This window comes from Pogonomyrmex barbatus, unplaced genomic scaffold, assembly GCF_055798465.1.
Source record: "Pogonomyrmex barbatus isolate J1 unplaced genomic scaffold, ASM5579846v1 scaffold9, whole genome shotgun sequence".
NCBI lineage: Eukaryota > Metazoa > Arthropoda > Insecta > Hymenoptera > Formicidae > Pogonomyrmex > Pogonomyrmex barbatus.
The window spans coordinates 436,130-460,424 of record NW_028297193.1 but is presented as its reverse complement, the minus strand read 5'-3'; the positions used below and the strand labels follow the sequence as shown (position 1 = coordinate 460,424).

Genomic DNA, 24,295 nt, shown 5'->3' with positions numbered 1-24,295 from the left:
GATCTGAAAATTCCTCTTGGGCACTCGCACGTACATACCGTTTCCCCCGCACATCTCCCCCCGCCGTCTCCCGTCTTCTCTCCCTTCCGTCCCCCCTTTCCCCGCTGCCCCTCCGGCCCGAAAAATCTCGTATAGATACACAAGGATCTGAATTTCCTCGGGCGATCGGATGCGTCATCCGTCTGCCTTCACGTATGACTACGCAATTCGATATCACGCTCGCGAACAAGTTCTGTCAGATATACCGCACACGTACATATGTACATAGGTACGTACCATCGTATTCGACGTCACGCTACGGTGCAACCGTGGTCGCGTTTACTTCGCGATAAGACCCCTTTAAAGAAGCGAGATATTCAGATCCGGAGTGCTGTACACTCGACGGGAGAGAAGCACATAAAATGCAGCGAAAGAGAGAAAAATGGAAAGAACGGGAAAAGAAACGAAGAGAGGGAAAACTGAAGAGAGGATAGGATGTCTTACAAATCCGTATGATTCGCACGCTGCGAGCGAAAATACGTGGCGTGGCTCGACGGCAGTTAGTAGCTGTTAAACATTGGAAAGTTTCACTTTCCTATTGTTACTCGCTTTAATTATGTTTTCGATCAGGCGCGATACAGGATATAACGAATACAGAATAACTCTCCGCAGCTATTTATAATTTTAAATTGTAACGCAATAAATTTTTTGCTGAGAAATATTTGTATTTCTACTTCTATATGATACTGTTTTCAGTACCCTTACGTATATATTATGTATGAAGTCCGGAAAGTTTTAACTATAATAGCAAATGGGGACCACTCCGACTCTGAATGGGCTGACTTTACAGAGAGTTCTACTACTGCTTTTGTGCTCTCGGCCCTTTAACAGTCAAAAGAGTTTACAACATTTAATTTCCTGAGAATTCATTTATAATATCTCTATTCATTTCCGAAGTATATTAGATGCTCTTCTTATAAAATTACAATGTTCATGTTTTAATAATATTTAACAATTTATTAAAGACAAAATTCTATTATTTGTTTGCAGTTACAAAAGATGTTTAAGAGATGTATAAAAAATGAACCTACATACTTGTATTTATTCGCGTATATATATATATATATATATATATATTTGTACGATGTAATGCAAAATGGGAGCCTAATGAAATTGAGTCTTAAAAATCTTAATGGACTGTAGAATCTGTATTCCTGCGAGCAAAGTGTCGAGCAAGACGCAAACGGCTGTGATACGGTTTAGCGACAGCTTAGCGTTTCATGAATATACGTATACATTGAAATGCTGGTAGTCGAAGTTTAAGACGGCATCGGGCGGAGTCGAGGGTAAGCGTAGTAAGAAGATTAAGTAACTTTCTACTTCGTGCCCCGGGTCTTACGAAGGAAAGACTAACACCCAGCAGAGAAACTGATAATGACAGTCGGCCGTGTATTAAGCGAAACATCCGCGAAATCGAATTAATCCCTCTGTACTCCATTTTATTATCAGACGTTAATCCCGGCTAAAGTGGAGAGTCGTGTCTGACTAAGTAAACGCGTTACCACTTGCACTTTAAGGCGGCCCGAAACTTGAAACGCGAATGTCGTTGCCTAATAGTATCGTGTTACGCGCTATCCTGCATTTGTACAGTTTCTTCCTTGAAAGAAAGAAATGTATTATCATATTCAACATTCGTCGTAATTACGCAAGCTGCGTGAAATAATAAAACTGCTATTTATTCACGTAGTTATACATATAAAGCGTAATTTCCTAAAGCTAACGAGATAAAAGCGGCTCGCGCTTTATATCAAATTTTTCTGTCACACCAACGACAACGAGTCAATTAAACTCAATGAATAGACTTTCTGAATGTACTCCATCACATATAAATGCAGAACTTGAAAAAGCAGTCGCGCGTTCAGATCTCTCAGTGACAGTCGAAATCCTCCGATTCATTGAAAAAATGATGTGAACAAGAGAGAGAAGGAATTTCACAATGAGGATTTTTCTGAATTACGAAAATTATGAGTGAGTAATTAGCTCTCAGTTCCAGTCAATTAAACTTCGCCCGTTTGCAAAATGGGCGCGCGTGGTCTGCCGGAAAATTCCGAAAATGCGAAGAAACTTCCGCGATGGACGCGAATCTTTATTGCCTACCCCCCTCATTGTGTGTAACGCCGTTATCGGCGAAATAGCTGGGATGCAAAGTCGTCGGGGATATTTATACGTCGGTTTATCAGTCGCAGTTAGTCCAGGGCGAGGTATCCGCGGGAATGCCGCACACGTAAAACGGGAACGGCTTCGGGATATAGCCGAAGAAGCGAGAGCGAATCGGGCGTGCCGCGAGTTTTCTCTGTCGCGCGTTTTCTCTCGGCGAACGCCTCCGCCATGGAGGAGTCTGAGAGACTCTACGCTCCGGCGATACGTTGGAAAGTACCGGGAGAAAATATTTCACAAGAAGATAAATCTTAGCCGATCCCACGAGGAACGAGCACGCGCAACTAACTCGGGTGGATTAAGTTCCGCGATATCGCCCGGGGGTTTCGAATGAGCAACAAATGGACATAATCAGGTTGTACCATGCCATGCGCTGCCCTACGGCACAGCCGCTGCATTACGTTGCCGGTATTACGTGGGGACTACGTAGACGACCCGCGATGTCCCGCACGACCGCACGTCGTACAGTAGATTTCATTTCACGGCATCCCGCATCTTCGTTTCGACGTACATTAAAGTTCGGTGGCGGGCGGCGAAAAGTTAGGCGGCACGCGGTAATTGCGCCGCGCGCTCTACGCGTGACTTCGCATCCGTATGCGTCCGCAGTTTAAATTGCTGCCGTATACCTATGGAGCAAACTCCATTATACGCGGGTCTGTTTGAAAAAAAAAGTGAGAGCTAATACGTCAGGTGTATATATTTTTTTTCATCCGAGAGATGAAGTATCTTATTTAAAATAATCTTATTTTAATTTTAAACAAGAAATAAGGCACAATATAATTTTCCTCATTTTCTGAATTTTTGATATTAAGCTATCTATCGCTAATAAGAAGAAAATAATTTTTTTTCATCCGTTGTAATAATCTCTTGAAAAATAAAAAGATGTTACTTATTGCTTTCTATATTTAATTCTATTCTAAAGATATATATATATTCATAAAGCTGTCATGTGTCGCATTTCTTGCACGGTAATCTTTCTTCAGTTTTCTGCGTATTATCCTCGAGAAGAAACTCGCGTATAAAAGTTTCCTTTTCTTTCAAGGCAAATTCCGTGTGGCGGACTTGAACGATGTAGCGTGCAGACATGCGAGCGCGCGTGCAAATATCATTTATTTTATCTTTTATTACATAGTTTGTCCTTTCATATGATAAAATCGCGGTCGAATCCATCAAATCACGTGACGTATCTCCCACATGCAACTATCGCGAGATCACGATGGGTCATAGGGCGATCTATCAATTTGCCGTCGAGAGACCGCCAAGGAAGGAAGAATTTAGGAAAAAGGGCGGGCGGTTCGCCTGCCTTATCCCATGGGAGATGGCTCTCCGTTGGAAAAGAGCATAGGAACAAGGAGGATAGTTTATGGATGCTTCTTCAGAAGTGAAGTCTCATCTAAGGCAGAGCTTCCCGCTCTGACGATGCTAAGTAGAATATCATGTTTGGCGTATGAACGACTATCTCGGGTTATTAAAACAGAGTGCGATTTCATTTGTTCGACTCTCGACTCTCCTTAAACAGAAATCTCTAAAGAGATTTTACTACTTGTCATGTTAAAAATTTTAATCGTCAAATAATTAATCATCATTCTTGAACAAGCGATTCGATAATTTTTTTCCTTAATTACGATGTTTAGAAATGTTCTAAAAAATACATTATTTTGAAATTAAATATACATGTTACTTCGAGGTGGAAAGATTCATTTTAGAAGCATGTACCATGCTAGGAAAATTGAATTAGCATAGGGATTGACGTTGTGTATCACAGACTGATGCGACGCCAAATTGAATTTGAAATGAACACGCGCGAGTAACTGCGTTTCGTACAATCATCTGTCAATAACGTAAACGGTTTGCAAAGTTTAAATTTTAGAGATCATGCATATCGCAATTAAGTGAATTTTTTAATTTGAACATGACAGATTTTCTAATGTATTAATTTAGAATTGAGACTTATTTATTGTTAATGAAGAAATATTGAAGATTATTTATTGCTTTCAATTTTCGACATTCGATATTAAAATAAACATCATCAGATATATCATTTTAAATTAAAAAAAAATATAGTTTTGTTTGTCACTTTGTAAATCTAATTTAATTCGCAAAAATTTTTTTTTCTACTATCAAATATATGTATATTATATCTTCCAAATAGAATATGAAATAAGATTTATATAAATTAATAAAAGGAAATATGTTTTTAATATTAAACATTGCTTTGGAGCTTCGACACAATTTTATGTAGAACGATGTGTCTCTAAATTTTTCCTAAACTAAAGTTGGTTTTATCTCTTTTGTACAAATAAATTTAATTTACAGAAATTAAAATTATTTCTTTATCCTTTTTGCTTGTTTTATTTGCTTTTCCGTTTATCGTTAAATCTCTAAATTTCTAAATTTTCACGCCTATTGAACAATGTTTGAAGTAAAACAAACTAATGTATTTCGTGTTATTTTTGGCTCTTACGTGGAACTAACAAGTCTTATTTATTAGAATGTCTTCATGTTCTAGCGTGTTCTAGCTTCTGGGATCGTTCGTTTCTAAGTCGCGACAATCCATTAACATTGCACGCCGCGCAATTTGTATTCACCTAACTGCCGGGCTAAGCGACGAGGAGCACGGATGTTCTTCAAGTGGATATTGTAGGCGCGCAGATGGGAAGACACGCGAGGGTTCGATCAGGGTCAGGAGCCAAGGTAAACACATTAAGGATACAACATCCTGTAGGAAACACATCCCGCCGATAGGGGGGAACTCTGCGTGTGTCGCATGACTGACTACCACGGAAATTCGAAACGTTTCGCGGATCGCCGGAGATGGAAAAAGTCGCGTGGGTTGATATCCCCTGGAAACTAATCTCCTGCTCTCGGATCTTGTTTCCCCCGATCGCCGTTTCCATCCGCCGTTTACCCCTTCGTCGGGGTAACGAGCGTGCTCTTTTCAAACGATATCGCGTCCACGATATCTGTGTTTCGGATACTCGACTCCATTCTTCATTTAACTTTGCCAATTCTATCACGAATCTGTGATTCCTTCCGAACATACGTTATTTCGCGACACGAAAGATCCACTGATGTACTTGCTATAATTATGACAATAATACTGAAGCGATGTTTCCCTGATTCATGTAACACATCTCAGTTAATGTGTATAGTCATATCGAAAATGTTTATTCGCAATGAAAAAAATTACGTTACCTTCCCTTATCATACCCTACACCTAATGAATTATTCATCCGTCGTATAAAAAATTAGCTCCATTATCATATCTACTCTTTTCCGCGCGTGATAGATCGCGAATGTTGAACTCTGATGATGAAAGAGCCGCGAGGAAGGATCGATACCGAGGTGCATCGAACTAAGCGCAATGCAGCACCTCGTCACGACCTTGAGCAGTTTCCACGATTCATTCTATCTGAATCATTTATCGCGAGATCTCCGGCTTGCGAGCGTGTGCGTTGGCGCCGGATGGAATTCCGGAGGAGTCATTTATTGTTCCCGGGGTGCGCGTAGAGTGCGCGGCGTCACGTCGACTAGTCGAATTTGCAATAAAGAAGATAGATGCGATGGAAGGAATATCGCCAGAAGCTAATCTTTTACTCTTCCACTTCGCTCGGTCTTCCTCCCTCATTCGTTATTCATTAGAGTCCACCTTGTTTCACCGGCAAAGCGATACGATACGAGTTACATTTCGCTGCGAGAGACTTGACGATGTACGAGGGGGGCTGAACGTATAAGTTACATAAATTTAAACTCGCGTTATATTTTTTGCGGTATCAAAAATATTCATTATGCTTTATCAAACTTTTATTAATAATTTCATATTACGCGACTTGCGCCATTTTCGCATTTTTCTTTATTCTCCTTACAATAACGAAAGTTTTATTTTAATTTGCGCAAAGAACATAAGCATCACTTTATTTTAGCAAAGATTTAAAGCGACCAATTTTTTTAAGTGTTCGTGTACGCTTCATGTCCGACTGAGTAAAAGAGGATGCAGTAGAGAAACAGGAGGCAAAGGTCGTTGGAACAAGCTGGCGTCACTTTTCGCAAATTATCTGGATGAAAGTTCAAACTAACTCCTGCCTCTCTGCTCGTGCGTTTTCTCTGAAAATTATCTACACTCGTTCAACGGCAGTCTCATCTCCCGAAAACCTTTTCCCATTCTCTTCGCTTGCCCATTCTCGGTTCGTTTCTAGTAGTTTTCGACATCTTGTCCGAGGTTTCGTCGGATAGTTTGGCGAAAAAAGAGCCGAGAGCGAATGCCGCGGAAAATCAACGACGGAGTAGCAAAGAGGAAAAAAGGAAAGAACGAAAGGAAAACGGAATGGGAAAAACAAGGACTAACGGAAGAAAGACAAAGCGGAAGGAGCAAAAAGAAGTGGACGAGTCTTTCGGGACGGTTGTTCCTCGAAGTTGGCCACGAAAGAGCGTCGCATCCCGTCTAGTCGAACGGGATGTTTGTCTTTAATTAAAATCAGTCGCAACTCGCCTGTTCCGTGAAAATTCGCCGTTGCTTCCCCATCGCACGCTCAGTTTGTGTCTCTCCCCCATCGGTCGCTCGTCGCTTTGTCGAGCAGAATTCTTAATATTCAATTATACCCCTGTGCTTTTAATTAGTTGCGCATGGCCCCTCGGGCGCGATTGTCGGCGAATGGTAATCGTTCGAGCCAATAAATTTGTTGTTTCAGGTAGATTGAAACATTTATTAAATATTGATCCAGCGTCACGAGAACGAAATGAATATTACACGATCTATCCCCTCCTCTCCCGTTACTCAATTACTGAATTTCGTTAATTTTCGAAACGACGGCATTAGTGATAACTAACGAATCGCGTCGCTCGGTTAATGTCAATTTGTGAGAGCACGTGTTCGACGTGGCTATATGTGGATTTCGTTTCAAGTCGAAAAGTCCATACATCGATAAGTCTCCCCTATATAAGCAAATTTCTTGTGCAACGCAAAATTTTCTTGTTTGTTCCTTATCCAATCTTATTTTATTCATTTTATGAATATAAAATTGCTTATATTGTCCTGATTGATATTTATATGTTTCCCTTATACTTAGCGAGCTTTATACTGATTTATGTTACATTGACATTAATTGATATTAAAATTGACATAACGAAAAGAGAGAGAGGACAAAAAAATTTGTCGATTCGTTGTCACGAATGAAACAAGAATCAAAGAAGAATTGATTGAAAATCTCTTTTTGATTTACGGATCTACTATAAAACTGATGAGCTACAACTTGTCCGTACAATCCGAAAAAATTGTAAACTTTCGACGATCTACTAGAATATACACATATCGCTAAAAATACACATATTAATAAAAAAATAAACGAACGCATATCACTCCTGGCAAAGGAACAGCGAAAGGCGTAGGAAAAGATTTGAAAAAGTTAGATTATGTAAAAGTAACTTGCTTTTTTTAACAAACTCAATGAAATTCTCCTCGCGTGTCGTTCTTTTAACAATTTAACGTCATGCTCATGATAAAACCTTCCTGTTTCCTCGGCGACGGTAAATAGTTGAGGCCATAAACAAACGGAAGGTAGCTGCTGCCGTGAAAAAGTGTGCTCGCGAGAGAGAGAGAGAGAGAGAGAGAGAGAGAGAGAGAGAGAGAGAGAGAGAGAGAGAGAGAGAGAGAGAGAGAGAGAGAGAGAGAGAGAGAGAGAGAGACGACGATGGCAGCCGAGGGATGAATGCGAAAAAGGGGCCACCGCGATGCAAGCTTTCATTACATCGAGACTACAGCTGTGCGAAAAAAAAGAGACCATTTTATTCCCTTCACCTCTTTGTTACGGAAGTATTTTAGCGCTAAACCAAGTGCGAGGCTATTCACGAATTATTCGCTACGCGGATTTCTCCTGGAAAAAAAGCGCATTCAATATAAACTGCGCGATTGCAGCAGCGTTCGTGCAACGATTGTCATTGTTTGACAGTACGTGATGTATCCCTGGTGAAAGCTTGAACCTGAATCGACACATTGTTCAATACAATCTACATTCAATCGAATCATCTAGATAACGGATTGAATGATAAAATACAAAAAAACTGATATATTTTGTGGCATGTATTAATTTTCGAAGAAAATAACGAAATTAACTCTCTCCAAATATTATCACACACTATCACAAAAATTGATACACATATATGTCAATATCCTTTAGTCTAACTTTAATTGGAAATCGCGAAGAAGATATTTATATTTTTCTAAGATAGAAAATGTTCAAAAAAGAAATCTTCAAAACAATATTAACGCGAGCGACTCTCGCTTTAATAACTGTCGAAGAGATGTCGATTCGGTCTAACATGTTCCAATCTGACATGAAAATGAAACAGACACTGGCAACACTTGCGACAAAATCGATACAACGTGTCAGTACTAAATCTCGTGACGATTCATTAGAACGATCACTGTAACGAGGTGGACAATGACCCAAGAAGTAAAGAAATAATGGCGCGTTTGTTCAAATAAAGCGAACGCGCGAAACATAATTAGCGACAATTATCACGAGGAGTAACATCGATGAGATACAAACGGGCCGACAGTTCGTTAATGAACGTAATACCAGCGATACATCAATTTAATCGAACATACGTTAAGTGTTTCCATTAAATTTTACAAATACATATGTGCATTTGACGCTAGTAAATTCCATTTAATTGAGCTAAATTAGAATAGAACGAATATATCGCGAAAATTACAAAATCTATGTCATTTTATTAATTAGTTTTCAAAAGCAGTATTTTTATATTGCACAGTTTAAATTTTCTTTTGTAAAATAATAAAAAGAAAAGTTACTCCCGTTACGTTGACAAAAATAATTGATCAATTTTTTTTGTAATTTATCACATAGTAATTTTATACGACATCTTTAAGAACGTATATCCTTCGTTTCGTATCTCATCAGTCTACAACTATCTCATCACTACGACTATCCGATAACACGCCGATTAATTAACGCATTCCACTAAGTAGCGAGCAAATTAATAAACTAGATTGCCAATGCTATCCTGGCGGTTATTGCGAAAGCAGTCAATCTCTTTAACTCGCCTACCATCAGGCGTTTTATCAGCGATCGTTAATCGCCCTCGAGTGACGGTACTTCCTCTCCCATGCTTTCCTTTCACGCCCTTTCTCAACCCCCTGTCTCCCTTTCCCTGTCTGCCCTGGATGACGCTTCTCGGAATGCACATTCATTGCAGGATTTAACAGGACTAAAATTTGATTACTTTCCCTACGACGTTCTACTTTACAATCGGCTAGCCATCTCCGCGAGTTTGCATAATTCACAGGAAGACACGCACAAAACATACATAGAGTGCTCTATGTTCGCTAAATCTATTTTCATTCCTCAAATAAATTCCAATCGATCCTTTAATAAAAGTATGGATATATTATGGATATATTACGATAAAAAAGCGAGTTTGTATTAATTAAACTTGGAATATAAAAATATCTCTAAATAATTTCAAGCATTTCGATTTAAATATGAAAATTTTCTAATTAAAATAATAAATTATTAAGGAGAATGATAAATATTTCTAGAAATATATTTAATAAAAATTTAATAAAAAATTATAGAAAAATATTTTATTCTAATTTTTTATTGGGCAAAGCTCGATCTCTAATGTTGATCGAAGAATTTTCTAAAGAGGAAAAGTTGCGGGAACTTGGAATTAAAGATTTGTCTTGCAAGAAATGGCTTTCAATTCGCAAGAGCTATGAGAAGGCCAGAATTTCCGATCCTCTCTCGACCTGTTCTTTACTTCTCTTCCTTATGATGAAAATAAAAGACGCGGGCTGAGGAGAAACGCAGGGAAAAACGAGGCAGTGATGCATACGTATAAAGCATTCGCAGAAGTGGTTTTGTTCGTAGGATTGGTCGATCGCTACCGCAGCTTCTCAATTAACCATCGCTGATTAAGAACTTCGCTCGAACTGTTCGTGCACGAGCGATAATTAGGCGCGCTCAGCTATCCGGAATTTTTAATTGGGAGAATATCCAACGGAAAAATTTTTGCTCTTCTCCGGCGACTGGACGAGCAAGCTATAGAAAAAGAAAAGCGGAAGTTCCGACGCTGTCAGAGAATGCTAATTAAATCGCCGAATGAAACGCTCTCGCAATCATATGAAAAAGTTGGCGTCGTCTCGTTGGCGATATTAATTTCGTGAATGAATTTTATTGTTTGAAACACAGCTTGAGTTGCAATGAAATCGTAATAATCGAGAGAATTGTCACTATCCTAAAATTTTCGTCGATAGCTTGTCTAATTCGAGACGAAAGAGTTCATCATCAAATGAATGAAACTGTTACCTAATTTATGTAATATTACAAATATTAAATTTATTAAAAATATTATTTGTATTTAATATAATAACTGTCGACTCTGAAATATTCATTACTGAGAACGGCAATAATAAGTCACGTAGTCGGATTTTGTAATTTATTTCTTTATCTTTTTCTGTAATTAAACAAACTCACTGCTTATTACGGCAAAACGAGTCATAATTATCTCTGTCATAATTATATATCTGACACGAACAGTGTACAGCATCGTGTGCCAAGTGTTGTCGATTGTTCGCGTTATGAAGTTTCAATCGAGCACCGCCATGCCGAATCGAAAATCGATTTCGATAATGTCCCTAACGCATTGACCTGACTCTTCGAACTAGCGTTCTCACTTTGTTAATAACGATAAATACCTTCTCGAGCTGTGGAATTAACCAGTAGTTTCCAACAAAGTTATATTATACGCGAGAGAGTTATATATATTTATTCCTTTGGAAATACGAATATATTTCTGAATTTATGCATTTCATTCAAAAGTACATATACGATATTTTTTTTTTTAATATTTCAACGTACATTTTTATGATATAGAAATGTGCACAATGTTGCACAAAATTAAATTAGATGGCAACTTTTTAATATTATCATATACTTTTTAAATAGAAATGAGGAAATATAAATAATTCTTTATTTCTCCATCACAGAACATACTTGTATAGTATAAAAAAATTAACTTATAAAAAATTAAATTAATTGATATTATTTTATATTGCAATTTTACTCATACAAGTTCTTTTAGCAAGTTTAATTTTTTTTTTTCAAATATTTCTCTCTTCTGCCCTTCTTTCCTCTCTCCCTACTCAATTTCTCTCTGTCTCTTTCTCTTTCGGACTTGGGAATGCAAGAATGTAATTTTCATAGAAAACAGAAATGTCTTTCTTCTTTTACAGAAATGTCGACCTTTTCATTTATCGTACTATTTGCACCGAAGGATGCACCGATATTCCTCGCTATCTCTTCCATAAATCCAACGAACAACTATCATTTAATACTCAAGTTTTAGCAAAATATGGCTAGTATAGATATGTCGCTTATCAAAGCTATTCATACTGAATTACATCTTATTAGCTTAATCATATCTTATTAAAATTGCATGTCGACTTCAAATAAGCTATTCCAAAGCTGACGAGTATTAAGCTTAATCCTTTATTAACATAAATTTTTGTTTATATATATATATATATATATATATATATATATATGTATATGTTCGATATTTTCAATTTATCGTGAAAAATGAAACTATTTAAAACATGTAGGTACGGTACAAGTTTTTGCCTGTAATTATTAACATTAATTTATATAGATTTACATAGATGTAAATCAATGAAAATAGAACGGGATTTGTAAATTTATTTGTATGAGTAACGAAGTCATTTTATCTCTAACGATTTAATGCCACGTTTTCCATTCTTGATACCTCATGATGTCTGGCGACTAATTGTCAATTAGGATAATTGATCACGATGGAATGCACGCTCATTAGAATGTGAATGCGTAGCAACATTGTGGGTCCCAATCACACGCTGAATATTCATTTAGTGTGCAACCGATATTAATTCTTCTAGTACCTCTAGTACCTGTGGTTTTTATCAATATGCGCATTATGATTTGCAGAATAAACGAATAACGTGTACATAAATGCGCAATAAATTACTGAAACGGATAAATGGTCCTCATAACATAACATAAAATCCAAACTGTGAGCCAAGTTAAACCAGAGAGCCGAGTTTTTATTGACTCGCGTCGCATTTATTGTTTGTTCCATATTAATCTTTAATTTTTAATATCGCTATCCTTTGTGCGCGGAAACCTTGTACACGGAGCAAAGGGAATACACGACAAAGATTTACTTTTGCATATTTAATACCCGTTTAAATCATACCCCCAATAAAACGATCGAAAAGCCGATCGACATCACGATATCGTTTGATTTACAAGTAGAGCGAACGATACGATATTATCTACGCGGAGAGACGGAGGGATACGCGAAAAGAATAAAACAGAGCGGAGGGTGGGATCGGACACCGCGCGACGAGGAGGACGGGGGGGGGGGTGTAAAAAATGTTCGGGGAGCAATTTCCATTGGTCGGGGTGGAACGGCCATCGCACCTGCAGGAAGATTTCATACGATGATAGGTTTCGACAGGTGCTGCAGGTATATGCTGCGCAATATGTGCAGCCGTGGAGAGCGGTTGCAGACGACCGTCCCGATGATTTTCTCCGCATTTTGATTTGCGCTTGGATGGAAAAGTTTCTCGCGCTATGCATTTTTTTTTCTCGCGCTTTCGCTTCTCGTCGTTCCCGCGCCTCGGCCTATCTTTCCCTCTTTATGCCGTCTCTAACGAGCTACCTACCTATATACCGGACAGCGAATTCGGCGACTCGCGTCGCAATAATTTCGCGACGCGACATGCCGGAATTGAACGACAAAACTTTTTCGTTTCGAGAAAAAGAGATGACTTGGAAAAAACGCGCGTACACGCGACACGACATATGTATTCCAGCGCTTTGCTTCGCAAATTTGTTCCTGCCGAAATGCTCGTGTACCACGTGTACCACGTCATCCGATTAAATGAAGGAATTAAATGACGCCAAATTTATAGTATGGGCGACACATGACAGCGATATACAGCGTCACGCTTTTTGTTACATTATCGATCCCATCAATTGACGTATACACGTCCGATTTGTACCTATAACGATGTCAACGCTTAACGTCACACAGCGATATGTGTATGCGTATGTGTACATGTATGCGCGCGTACGTATATAGGTGTATATGGATATAGAGCATAAAAGCATGTTTTTTTTATTTTTCGAATTGCATCCTTGTTTTAGGTGCATCTATCGTATCGCGCGCACGAGCAGCGCGATGAAAATATGTAAAAATACTCCCTAACGCGCTTTGAAAAAAGTAAATATAATATATACATTACACGCGCGTGCAAAATAAAAATATTAAAAAGTATTCCACGTTAAATAAGCAGATCGTAATACACGATGAAGAGCGAAATAAAAATATTTAAATATATTTTGATATAATAAATTTAAAAATTGCTATAGATAAAAGTGCAGCCGAGATATTCAAAAATATTCAAAAGCAACGCACTATATTTAAATAGCAAATGTAACCTCGTGAAAAACGTCAAAAGCACTAGCTATATATATATATATATATATATATATATATTTTTTTATCAGATGCATTTTCACCGGCTTGAAATAACATTTCATCGTTTGCGCTAGGCTCGAATACACATAACGAGTTTAATGTTTGCCAATTAATACGAACGGATTTGACCCTAGCTGCACGTACAAATATGTTTAACCGTATACGCGCGGATATCGACGTATGGACGAAGCGGTACTAATGTGCAAGTGCCGGGACGAATACACGTGTAGCCAACACCTCTATATGTATACTATTTGCGCTGTCCCTACGAATATCCTATGAGACCACTTCGTACGTGATGCGTGCACGATGCATTTGACACGTACCATACGTCACGCACGAAACGATGAGTTCTCGAATCAATACAAGTCTTTCAAGCATCCGATCATCAAAAAAAGATTAACGATCGGGGCACAGATGCACAGATGGAAACGCATACAAAATAGAAATGCACCGAATAAAAAGCTACTCGTATTTCGGACGAAAAAAAATATGCGAGTATACGTATATGTACCAAATATTTCTTTTGAATACAGATACAGATACTTGAGTTTATGAATTTTTTTTTTTTTGTAATAAAAGTTATATTTCTAGCATTAACATTTTGTTAACATTTTGTTCTTTCTCAACGCTGCAGTATGTATGTTATATAAAAATTATATAATCTCACCTCTAAAATAAAATTTCTTTGAAATTAAGACATATATAGTTAGCCGTTTAAATTTAAAGATCAGTTTTAGTACGTTGTCAATCATATATTTATGGTCTTTAAATGTTGTACTAAATTTTTCCTAGAAAATCAATATGCAAAGCTATATACGCCAAAGTAAAATGCAATATGCTTTAGGTATACGTCAATGGCGCGTCGGAGGATAAATTTTCGACGGCGCATCTTCGCACGTTTGCGTAAATCACACGTGTCCGTCGATGCACAAGCGAGATGCGTGTAAATATGTACGAAATCGTGGATATGGAGAAGCGTGCATATCGCGAACGTCGGCGTTTGTACGGTCATATCAATTTCCTGTGTGTAAGCCGTCCGGCGGGCGGGCGCAGCGATTGGCGCGCTCGTGAATCGGATTGCAAATCAGCTGCATACTTGCTAGCCGACAAATTAACTATGATATGTATATGTGATATTTCTAAATCGTCCAAATGTACGCGATAAAAAATTTGTTAATATTTTAAAAAACAAAAGCACTTCGTAATCTCCTAATTTGCTTCAAAAATTACATGATGCGATGAAACGCATACGATGCGTGCAATATCGTACATTTGAGATTTGAAACGTCAATCTTTAATTCTCCATTAATATATTTAATAAATGAATATTTCTTATAATATCGTACAAAAATAACGAAATGTGTCTAATGTAGCGAATCTTACTTTCTTTTTCTCTCTTTATTTTAATAGGTATATTATAAAAGTAAAACACACACACACACACACACACACACACACACACACACACAAACTCTTCTCGCGATTATTCTTTAGCGGGAGTCAAAGTGATTAATGAAACGCATCGATTGGTATCTTTTATATAAAGTTCTCAATAATTAGAACAAGGGAAAAACCCATCGAGCAGCGTGGAGACGTCCCATCCATCCTCATTGTCGACGTGCTTATCAGCCGAAACCCTTCTCCAATTTGTCGCATTTACCGAAAGACGGAAACGCGACGGCGTAAACGCCGTCAATTACAGGAAAGACGTATTAATTAATCTATTATCGCTGGATCAAGGGCTTTGCAGTAACGCGCGGCTAAAGAGACACGGTCCGCTCCTACGAAACGCACACGGCGGGCGTGCGGGTTGCACGTTCAATCGTGAATCGCGCGAGTATGCGTGAATACGAGCGCGCGGAGGTTCGCTCGCGCGGCTATAAACCATGGGCGGTTTACGTTATCGTACGGTCGGATCTACCCGTCGGCAAACTACTGCAATTTAGGCTAACGCTTCTCCTCCACCTTGCCACTAGCCAGTGGCGCCCGCTCGGGGAAATTGATACGGTCGGACATTGCGTTCACATAAATGTGACATTACGTATAAACGTATAAAAAGAAGACTGACATTTTCGAGAAAGAAGAGAGAGAGAGAGAGAGAGAGAGAGAGAGAGAGAGAGAGAGATTCTCGTCGATCTAAAAATTAAACAAGTTTCAGATTCAACCACACCAAAAAAGTTACACTTTGTGATATTTGATCAAGTTTAATTGAATTTTACGAAACGTGTTTGTGCTTCTTCCGAATTCTTTTAATTAGAAAACACTATTAAAACACGAGTCAGTTTCCACCATCCTACCACGTCTATATCAAACATGTATAAAGGTTTTTTAATTAGAGGACACAAATAAAAAACGAGCTTCACTTTACGCCATCCTGCCTCGTGTATCAAACACGTATGATAGTCTTTTAGTCTTATTTTATTTATTTTTTAATTAACTTGTACGTTGCTTTTTTTAAATATTTATTACATAATTATTTAGACAGAAAAATTATCTATATGTAATTGTATACAATGGTGTAAATGCATTTGAATGCCTGCAATATATTGAACTATGGGTTCGTTAAGCCTAGATGTGCGGATCAATTTCCGCGAATATTACAAAACGATTATATATATATATATATAAAACAAAAAAAAAGTGATAATAACCAAAATAATATTTCATAGTAAATAGATAATTCTACAAAAGAATTATGCGGCGCAACGCCAGACAACGTGCATCTGGTAGAAGAAATTAGTAACGAATTGCTCGTGACCAGTAACTAGATAAACCAGGATGAGGGAAACCAGAAGCGAAAGGAATTGTTCTAGAGTGGAAGCAATTTGTTCAACGGTCGGGAAAATTGGACGCCCTAATTCCTTCAAGTTTGAAACGCCGAAATTGCATAAAGAAATTCGATTGATCGTATGAATATATTCGTTTCTCGTATTACCTTTTTATGGATAACTTTTTTATATTCTTTGCATTAGAAACGTAATCGCAATAAATCTTTTCAAATATTTATATATTTAAATAAACGAACGACAACTCCAAATTAATCGAAAGTTTATATACAACGTAGTAGTGTACATAATTTATAAGAAACATAATACGATAAACTTTTCTCTTTCTCTTTTCTGAAATATCAATGCAAGAATGATGGACGTTGAAAAAATCATTTTCATAGGTAAAAAATGTGCAAATGTGCGGCATGAATGCGCGTTAATCTTTTCGCGCAATAGTTTATTTTTTTTAATGGGTGTTCTTGCGGAATAATCGATTTTCTCGTGTCGTTTCCAGCGACGCGGCTGGAGCCTGGGGAATCGACAAGGGTCGTTTCACGAGCTAGTCCGATAGTCGGCGGCAATGAACACGTTGTCGGTTGTTTGTCGGACCGTTTCGTGGTCCAGACAGGACAAACATACGGAGACGATTGCAACGAGAGTGCATAACGCGCGCGCGCGCGTGTGGTGTGTGTGTGTGTGTGTGTCATAAATTAAAAATCAATTCTAGGACCTGGACCAAAGTCCCTACTTATTGCGCGCAACGTATGACTCTCGAAATCTACACAAGCAGACATGATGTACGAATATCTGTAATTTGATCCAATATATCTGCTATAAAATTTGTTAATATTTCCAATTTAAGTCTAATAAAGTTCGATTTATCCTGTATTTTTACGTAAAACACATATCCCTTGCTATTACTCGCAATCAATGTTGTCTTTCAATTTACTACTTATTTAATTTTCCTTGTTAAAAAAATAAACCAAGTAAATTGGACTTGTCATTGATGTAAAAAGAGCAAAAGGCACAGGAACATACGCATGCTATTTGCGTAGGATTATAGTAGCCTCCAGATAACTTTGTCGAGGAGTAAAACTCAATACTCTACACCTACGTTGAAGCTGTGAGAGCAGTTGACTAGCGCGAAGCAATTTCGGTAGTAAATCCAGGTTGCCGAGAGACAACTCCATTCGAGAAATAAGGATATTACTTCAAAGCGCAAGCTCATCCCGCGCCTTTCATCACACGGTGAGAAATCCCCTGCCCAATCAGAGCAAACCCCGTGTAAACGTTCCGAACTCGACGGCGGAAGTAAATGCTGAATCCGCACGGAGGTGTCAGGTAATAGTCGACTCGTATCTTCGTCCTCGCAGGGAGGGAGCACTGAGTACTTTCTCTCCTTCACTCCCCGTCTCTCCACCCCCTTGAACCACCTTCCTCGCGTACACACGTTGCCTTTCTTTCTCTCTATCTCTGTCAGTTTTCCTTTTTTTTATCCCCTCCTTATTCTCCGTTCCTTTTTTTTTTTTCTCCCTTTCTTCCTTTTTTGGTGCTTGCAGAGAGGAGATGCCTTTCCAACGGAACGAAGTTTTCCGGGGAAGTAAAGTCATTTCGCTCGTGCAATCTAAGTTAAGTGACTTTCGAGAGCCCCGGCGACGAAACTTGCCCCACCGCTTACCTTCTCTCAGGAGCAACCCTTTCACTTTCCCGTCGTTCTCCCGCCCTTCACCCCGAGCAGCGGAATCCGAAATGTGACGAAGATTACCCTGTATCTAGAAATTCGCGGCCGCTCGGGACACTGGAAAAATAGACCCGTTTAAGAAACGAAGCCACCGTCCTTTTTGCTACATTTGCGTTATGGTCATTGTAACACAAATAACGTGCAATGGAATAATTAATTTTAAGCAACCATCATCAAAATCTTATTTCATCTTTATAACCAGTAGTACAATTATATGAATCGGTAATAAGAGCTTAGAATAAAAAATTGTTTAAATAAAATTAAATATTATATTATAATTAGAGAGACTTTTTAGCTTTTTAGCTTTTAAAAAATAAATTATTTTTGAAAAATGAAAGAGAGAAATGATAAATTATATAAATTTCTTTGAAAGAAAATTATCTTATCTTGTTCGATAGAATATATCATTAAAATCATCATTAAAATGAATAGAGGACATTTTAGATTACTCTTGTATAATATTAAACTTCATATAAATTAATATAGTCAACACTACTTGTCTCTAATCTAAGTAATTATCATCCCTCTTATCTCTATTATCCCTTTCATCCGCTCTATCTCTTCTTAGTTTATCTCGGGTACAAGCTCACACTGCTCGCATAATTTTGGCGAAATTTAATTATATATTTCATCGAAGATGAGCCGAAGTTACCAACCAGGAAAGGCTGAACTATCCAGTCTGTTGGTATATTAAGACTTCAATGTACCTTAAATATTTCATATCTACTTGCCGCACTTCAATATTGCATCGCTCGTCTTGTACTCTTAATTCCAACGGATAAATGCGCAATTATCTGTCACGAAATAAACTACGTCGGATACTGAGAGAAAAAAATGGGAAAAAAATGAGCTTCGCTGACCCACGCTTTCAGTTTGCGCGCGAATTTTTCGTTTTTACGCGTTTCTTTTTCCACCCTTTTTTCGCACATTCGCCGATGCGCCATATTTTGCGATTAACGTGAAATGTACGTGAAAGTGCCGCGGCGCAAGCTACACCGCTGCAGCACACCCATCCAGCGGAACGTGATCGGATCGTTCTGCCATTCGGAGTGTCGCGACCGCCGGGATTGCCTCGATTTTCGAAGAGTCACGAGCCGCCGGCTGCTCGTAAATACGGTGATTCCACTTTTTTCTCTTCTGGCCCTCCCACCGATCCGCTCGACCGACCGACCGACCGTCCGTCCGTCCGTCCTCATCGCGCCCTCCGCGTCCGAGCCAACCGAGCGACCGACATCGAGTGGAGAACGCCGCGGTGGTGTGGTGCCATCGCGCGGGATATGAATCATAGGTAAAGTGATATCAAATGGAACGGAGACTTTCACTCTAGGTGCACGTGAGCACGGTATATCGCGGCCCAGTATATGGCCGGTGACCATTAAAACGAGTGGCTCGTGCCGCAAATTGCTGAAATGACACTCTCGCACGCTCGTCATAAGCGGCCCCGACGCTAAATTCGCTCTTTCGCTGGCCGTTTCGCGATTTCGCCACCGCTCGCGATGCCACAAAGTAATGCCAATCCCCTCCCTCCGTACCGCACACCATCGCAAGTTTCTATCCGCGTTCGTTAAAACCGTACTCCGGTAAGTCTTATGAGAGAGTTTTTCCCCAGCGACATGTTACAATCGCGTTAATTGTACATTGGGGATGCAGAACGAAACAAACGCTAAAGAGACAGAATTAGATAAGGTACAAGGGAGGGATAACGCAATCATAACTTGGCTCGCAATTATAAATATAAAAGCAGAAAGAGAATATTCCGATGCTAATTAACATCACATTTATGTTTATGTTACACATTTATGCATTTTGTTATAGAGATTAGCTCCTTTATTTGTTTCAAAATAAAAAAAATATTATCGAGTTTTATTTTTAATTAATTAAGATCTAAGTGAGAGAATTCAATTTTTGTATAACAAAAGTAATGTAAAATTTTTCATTTACTTCTAGAACTTCTACAACTTCAGAATCTATTACGAGATCAACAATTCTAAACTTTTGTAATAAGTCAATATTTTATTTACAACTGTATCAAAGTTTAAAAAATCAGATACTAATTGTATAGAAGTATATATTATTAGTATATACTAATTTTAAGAAATATACATACCTAACGCTTAAACATTATGTTAAAACGATATTTTTCTCTTAATTACACTGCATCAATTTTCGTGTTTTTTTATGTTACAAATAAAATCTTTTTTATCGTGGATTGGTGCGAGTTTACGCACAATCACCCACGCAACAGTAATAATTGTCCGGTTTCGCAAATTTTCTTCGTCAACTCTTTTTCCGCATGTTCGCCAGCTTTCATTTACTTTCAGAAAATACCGCGCCAGACGCGCAATTGTAACGGGACCTGTTAACGAGTCGTGGGAGAGGAAATTTTCATGTTTATCGCTATGCGAAAATGTACGCGAGAGTTTAGATTGAATGGAAAAAGTAATGCGGAGCAGGAGAAGACGAGCATTTTAACGCTTTTGCAACTAATACTCGTGTGGAGTTAGGATTACATAAGGAAAAGATTATTTGCAAAAAGAAAATAGATAGATATCCTATTAATAAATCCAGCATAATTAAATTTATTCTATAATTAATGTTGAATGAGTAAGTTGATCTCAATGTTAGCGAATTAACTTGTAATAGATTTTAAATTTCTGTTTGTATATTTACGCAAAATTTTTTCTTCAAAATTATTTTCGTATTAATTAATTGCGCCGTACTGAAAAATGTATAAAATTAAATGACATCTCAATAGATTTTTATGCGAAATATGAGATTATATATTCAAACAAAAATGCATAAAATTCCTGATTACATTCAGAGTTTCAAATGATATTTCAATTTTAGTATTAAGACTATTAAATATATTGTTAAATCTATGTTAGGATAAACAAGAAATACATGTATAGAAATATTGAAAAATATACAAATAAATTGTACTATAAATTATGTATAGACACTTTTTTTTTTACGTACGTAAATTCAAATATGTTTTCATTTTATATAAATTTATGTAGTCAAGTCGATTTGTTTTACATACTTGATTTTCATCTTGCGTGAATACCATTTATGTAGTTTCCCCTTAATTAATTAAAAAGCATATTTACATTGTCATATTTCCATACGTCATATTTCCTCTGTGTCAACATTGAGTAGCAGTCCTACATACCTAAAAGCTTCATGACTTGAGAATGGCTGATGAATATATTAAAATAGCCATCGCTGCAGCCGATCAGAACGAAGAGGACGAATATCTTACGCCGCAGGAGATCGCAAGGACCACCACACCACCGCATTGTCTTACATGCTCCGTATGTGCCAAGCACTTGCTTAGTTAGTTGGTTAATTAGTTAGTTAGTTTTAACTTCAACACCGCGTCGTTAAGGATCGCAGGAAAAGTCTATTGTTCCTTTTGGCACCGGCTGCTCGCACGTGGCTACATCCACGAACATGCCCCGCCATTTCTCATACCACCACCCCCCCCTCCCCTCGAAACGTCTCTCGATTACCGCGTCCGCAAAGATTCAACGCGCTTCGTAATTATCGCGAAAAATATTATGTCCGTCCCAATACATGAGAGAAAAGTAAATTTTAATAATAATAATCAATGACTTCGGTATCTTCCTGGCGCGCGCGCGCGCGTGCCGTCATAAATCGTTCATGATCAGGCGCGCTCTCGAACGGCGAAATGATCACATGGCAGCACGATGCGCGATGACAAGACCAGGGTGGCGTCCTTCGCACACAAGGGAGGAGACGACGTCATCGTCGACAACGTCGGTGCTCGACTGAACGGCGAGCGACCGTACGTTCGCCGTTTTCGACGACGACTCCGGTCGCGCTTGCGCGGTAATCGCCTGTATTGCAACGGAACGCATATTATGCACGTACATGTGACGGATTGCTAGAAAAACAGTGCGTGCGTGCGTGCGTGCGTGCGTACGCATCGCAAATCTCGATATAAGGTGTAAGTTACGTCGTCGAAAATAGACAGACGGATAAACATCGCGGAAATAGTGCAGAAGCGTGGACGATGAAAGTAGCAAAGGAATATGCATTGCCGCACGGATTGTGCAAAAAAACCATCGGCGCACTTTTCTCGATGGTTTTTCCGGTTTTGCGCCACCGTCGGAATATTGTCTTTGATTGAAAAATCGCGCAAAAGTGCACCCGCCATTCAACAGATATCGAGAGGACGTTTCAACGATCGTCGAACATGACATTTGATGACGTTTGAAATCAAGAGTGATGCTGCGGTAATTACTAGATATAACTTTTACAGTCATAGATAGCGTTATACTGTAATTAGCAAATATTTATCATCATTGAGTGCTCATGCTCTCGCGGTTGGAAATAGGCCAGTCACGATAATATCTCCATGGAAACATTTCAACCAAGGACTTTACGCATTTATGTATATCCTTGTAATTTGTGAATTTTGAGAGATATAGTAGAATGGACAATAAATCTTTTGTGCAAACACACGCACCGCATATTTTAAATATGCACAATATTTTTGCACGAATAGCAGAGTAGACAGACGCGTAATGTTTTATTTTACAATGAACACTCGCGCGACATCTATTGTGTTTGAAATAAATTTATCTTGTATTAAATAACTAATAAATTAATTTAGATTTTGGATAATTTATTATTTAAATCTATATATATATATATATATATATATATATATATTATTTAATTATATTATGAAAACATATACACTGCAAAAACTAGTTTTGCAGCAATAACAACATTATATCAAAGTATAAAAATAAAATATGAAATAGAAAGGAGATTTTCAGTTTTAAGCCGATACGAAATATAGCGTTTGCGAAGAGATGATGATTTATTCACGAGGATTGTATGACGCAGAGAAGTAAAAATAGGCAATCCATCTTATATTTATGCCTGTTGCGTAACGCGGAAAAATCGGGAACAGAGTTTCTTCGTAGAAACGCAGATATTTTTACAGCGTTTGTTCCGCGACGTGAAATGAATCGGATTTACGGTATAATTTTGAAATAATATCGGATACCTTTGTCACCCACAATTCTATCGAGCTTGCTATTGATGTGGCGACAACAGAGTACCGATTAACGGCCGCGATTCGAACACAACGATGAAATTGACGTTCGGCGTCCAATAACATCAAAAACTTTCAATCCACTTGGAGCCATGAAATTCCGCCATAACACTCTTCATCCTCCTCTGCCCCTTGTATTCGCGTGTGTTTCCCCCAAGTCCTGGTCTCGCTCAGAAAATCGCAATATCGTCGCTGAGCTTTAGCTCGACACACGAAAAAAAGGAGGTGACGTAACAACGAAAGAAATAATTTCGAACGACCTCGCTCGTCGATCCAAATCACGTTAATTTCTCGTGCAATGATCCTGGGAGGAGAAACGTCAGAGGTATCGGTGCACGATCGACGCCGCTCTCGTTTGCGCGCGTTCTCGGAAAGCGTTAGAATTTAATTAAATCGGTCCCCGGCTACCCCTGTCATGTCGCAGAGTCCACTTCCTTTCCACCCTCTGGCGAGTCCCGGACAGTTCGCAGCCTCGGATTCACAATTTGATCTTCGTACAGTTTAACTTCCAGTGAACGCGGGCCACTCTTCGTCCCTTCCTCCGCGATGCTCGACGAAACGGCGGGGCTTTAATTATACCGCGGGATTAATTAACTCTCCGTCGAACTCAGCGGAACACACCCGCGGGACTCGCCCGCGAGCCGATTGCAAATAGCTAAAGACCGTTTTTCGTTCGTTTCCTTTGCTTTTTCCTTCATGGAACTGCGCTTCCCTCGAGCTCGCACACAAACAAATGTTTCGCGAGTTTCGTCGAGTGATCTAATATTGACAGCTCGTCGATACGACGACATTCGACATGCGAGATGCGACCTTTAGCCACGAAAACAATCCGCATAGCGTGCAATAGTGATTAATGGACACGACACATGATTAATGGAAAGCGTTATAATTTAGGAATTGTTGATTTAAATATTTGTACAAGTTAAGATTATCCTAATTCTAGAATGATCAATGAATATTGCATGA

General features: G+C 38.6%; 2 protein-coding genes across 5 annotated transcripts in view; one reads left to right on the top strand and one right to left on the bottom strand.

Moving 5' to 3' along the window:
• The window catches only part of LOC105428989 (inactive tyrosine-protein kinase Dnt), a 70,765-nt gene extending 48,748 nt beyond the window's left edge, over positions 1-22,017 (bottom strand). The window contains exon 1 of the mRNA XM_089084461.1: positions 21,413-22,017. Coding sequence (XP_088940587.1) covers positions 21,413-21,539 — 127 coding nt within the window. The 5' untranslated portion in view covers positions 21,540-22,017. The remainder of the gene's footprint in view (positions 1-21,412) is intronic.
• A 139-nt stretch (positions 22,018-22,156) lies between these two features.
• LOC105428942 (uncharacterized) overlaps positions 22,157-24,295 on the top strand; it is a 28,247-nt gene continuing 26,108 nt past the window's right edge. For 2 of the 4 annotated variants that reach the window (XM_089084454.1, XM_089084453.1), the window contains exon 1: positions 22,157-22,499. In XM_089084454.1, the coding sequence (XP_088940580.1) occupies positions 22,470-22,499 (30 nt within the window). In that variant the 5' untranslated portion in view covers positions 22,157-22,469. The remainder of the gene's footprint in view (positions 22,500-24,295) is intronic. The other 2 variants (XM_089084455.1, XM_089084456.1) reach the window with 1 other exon arrangement.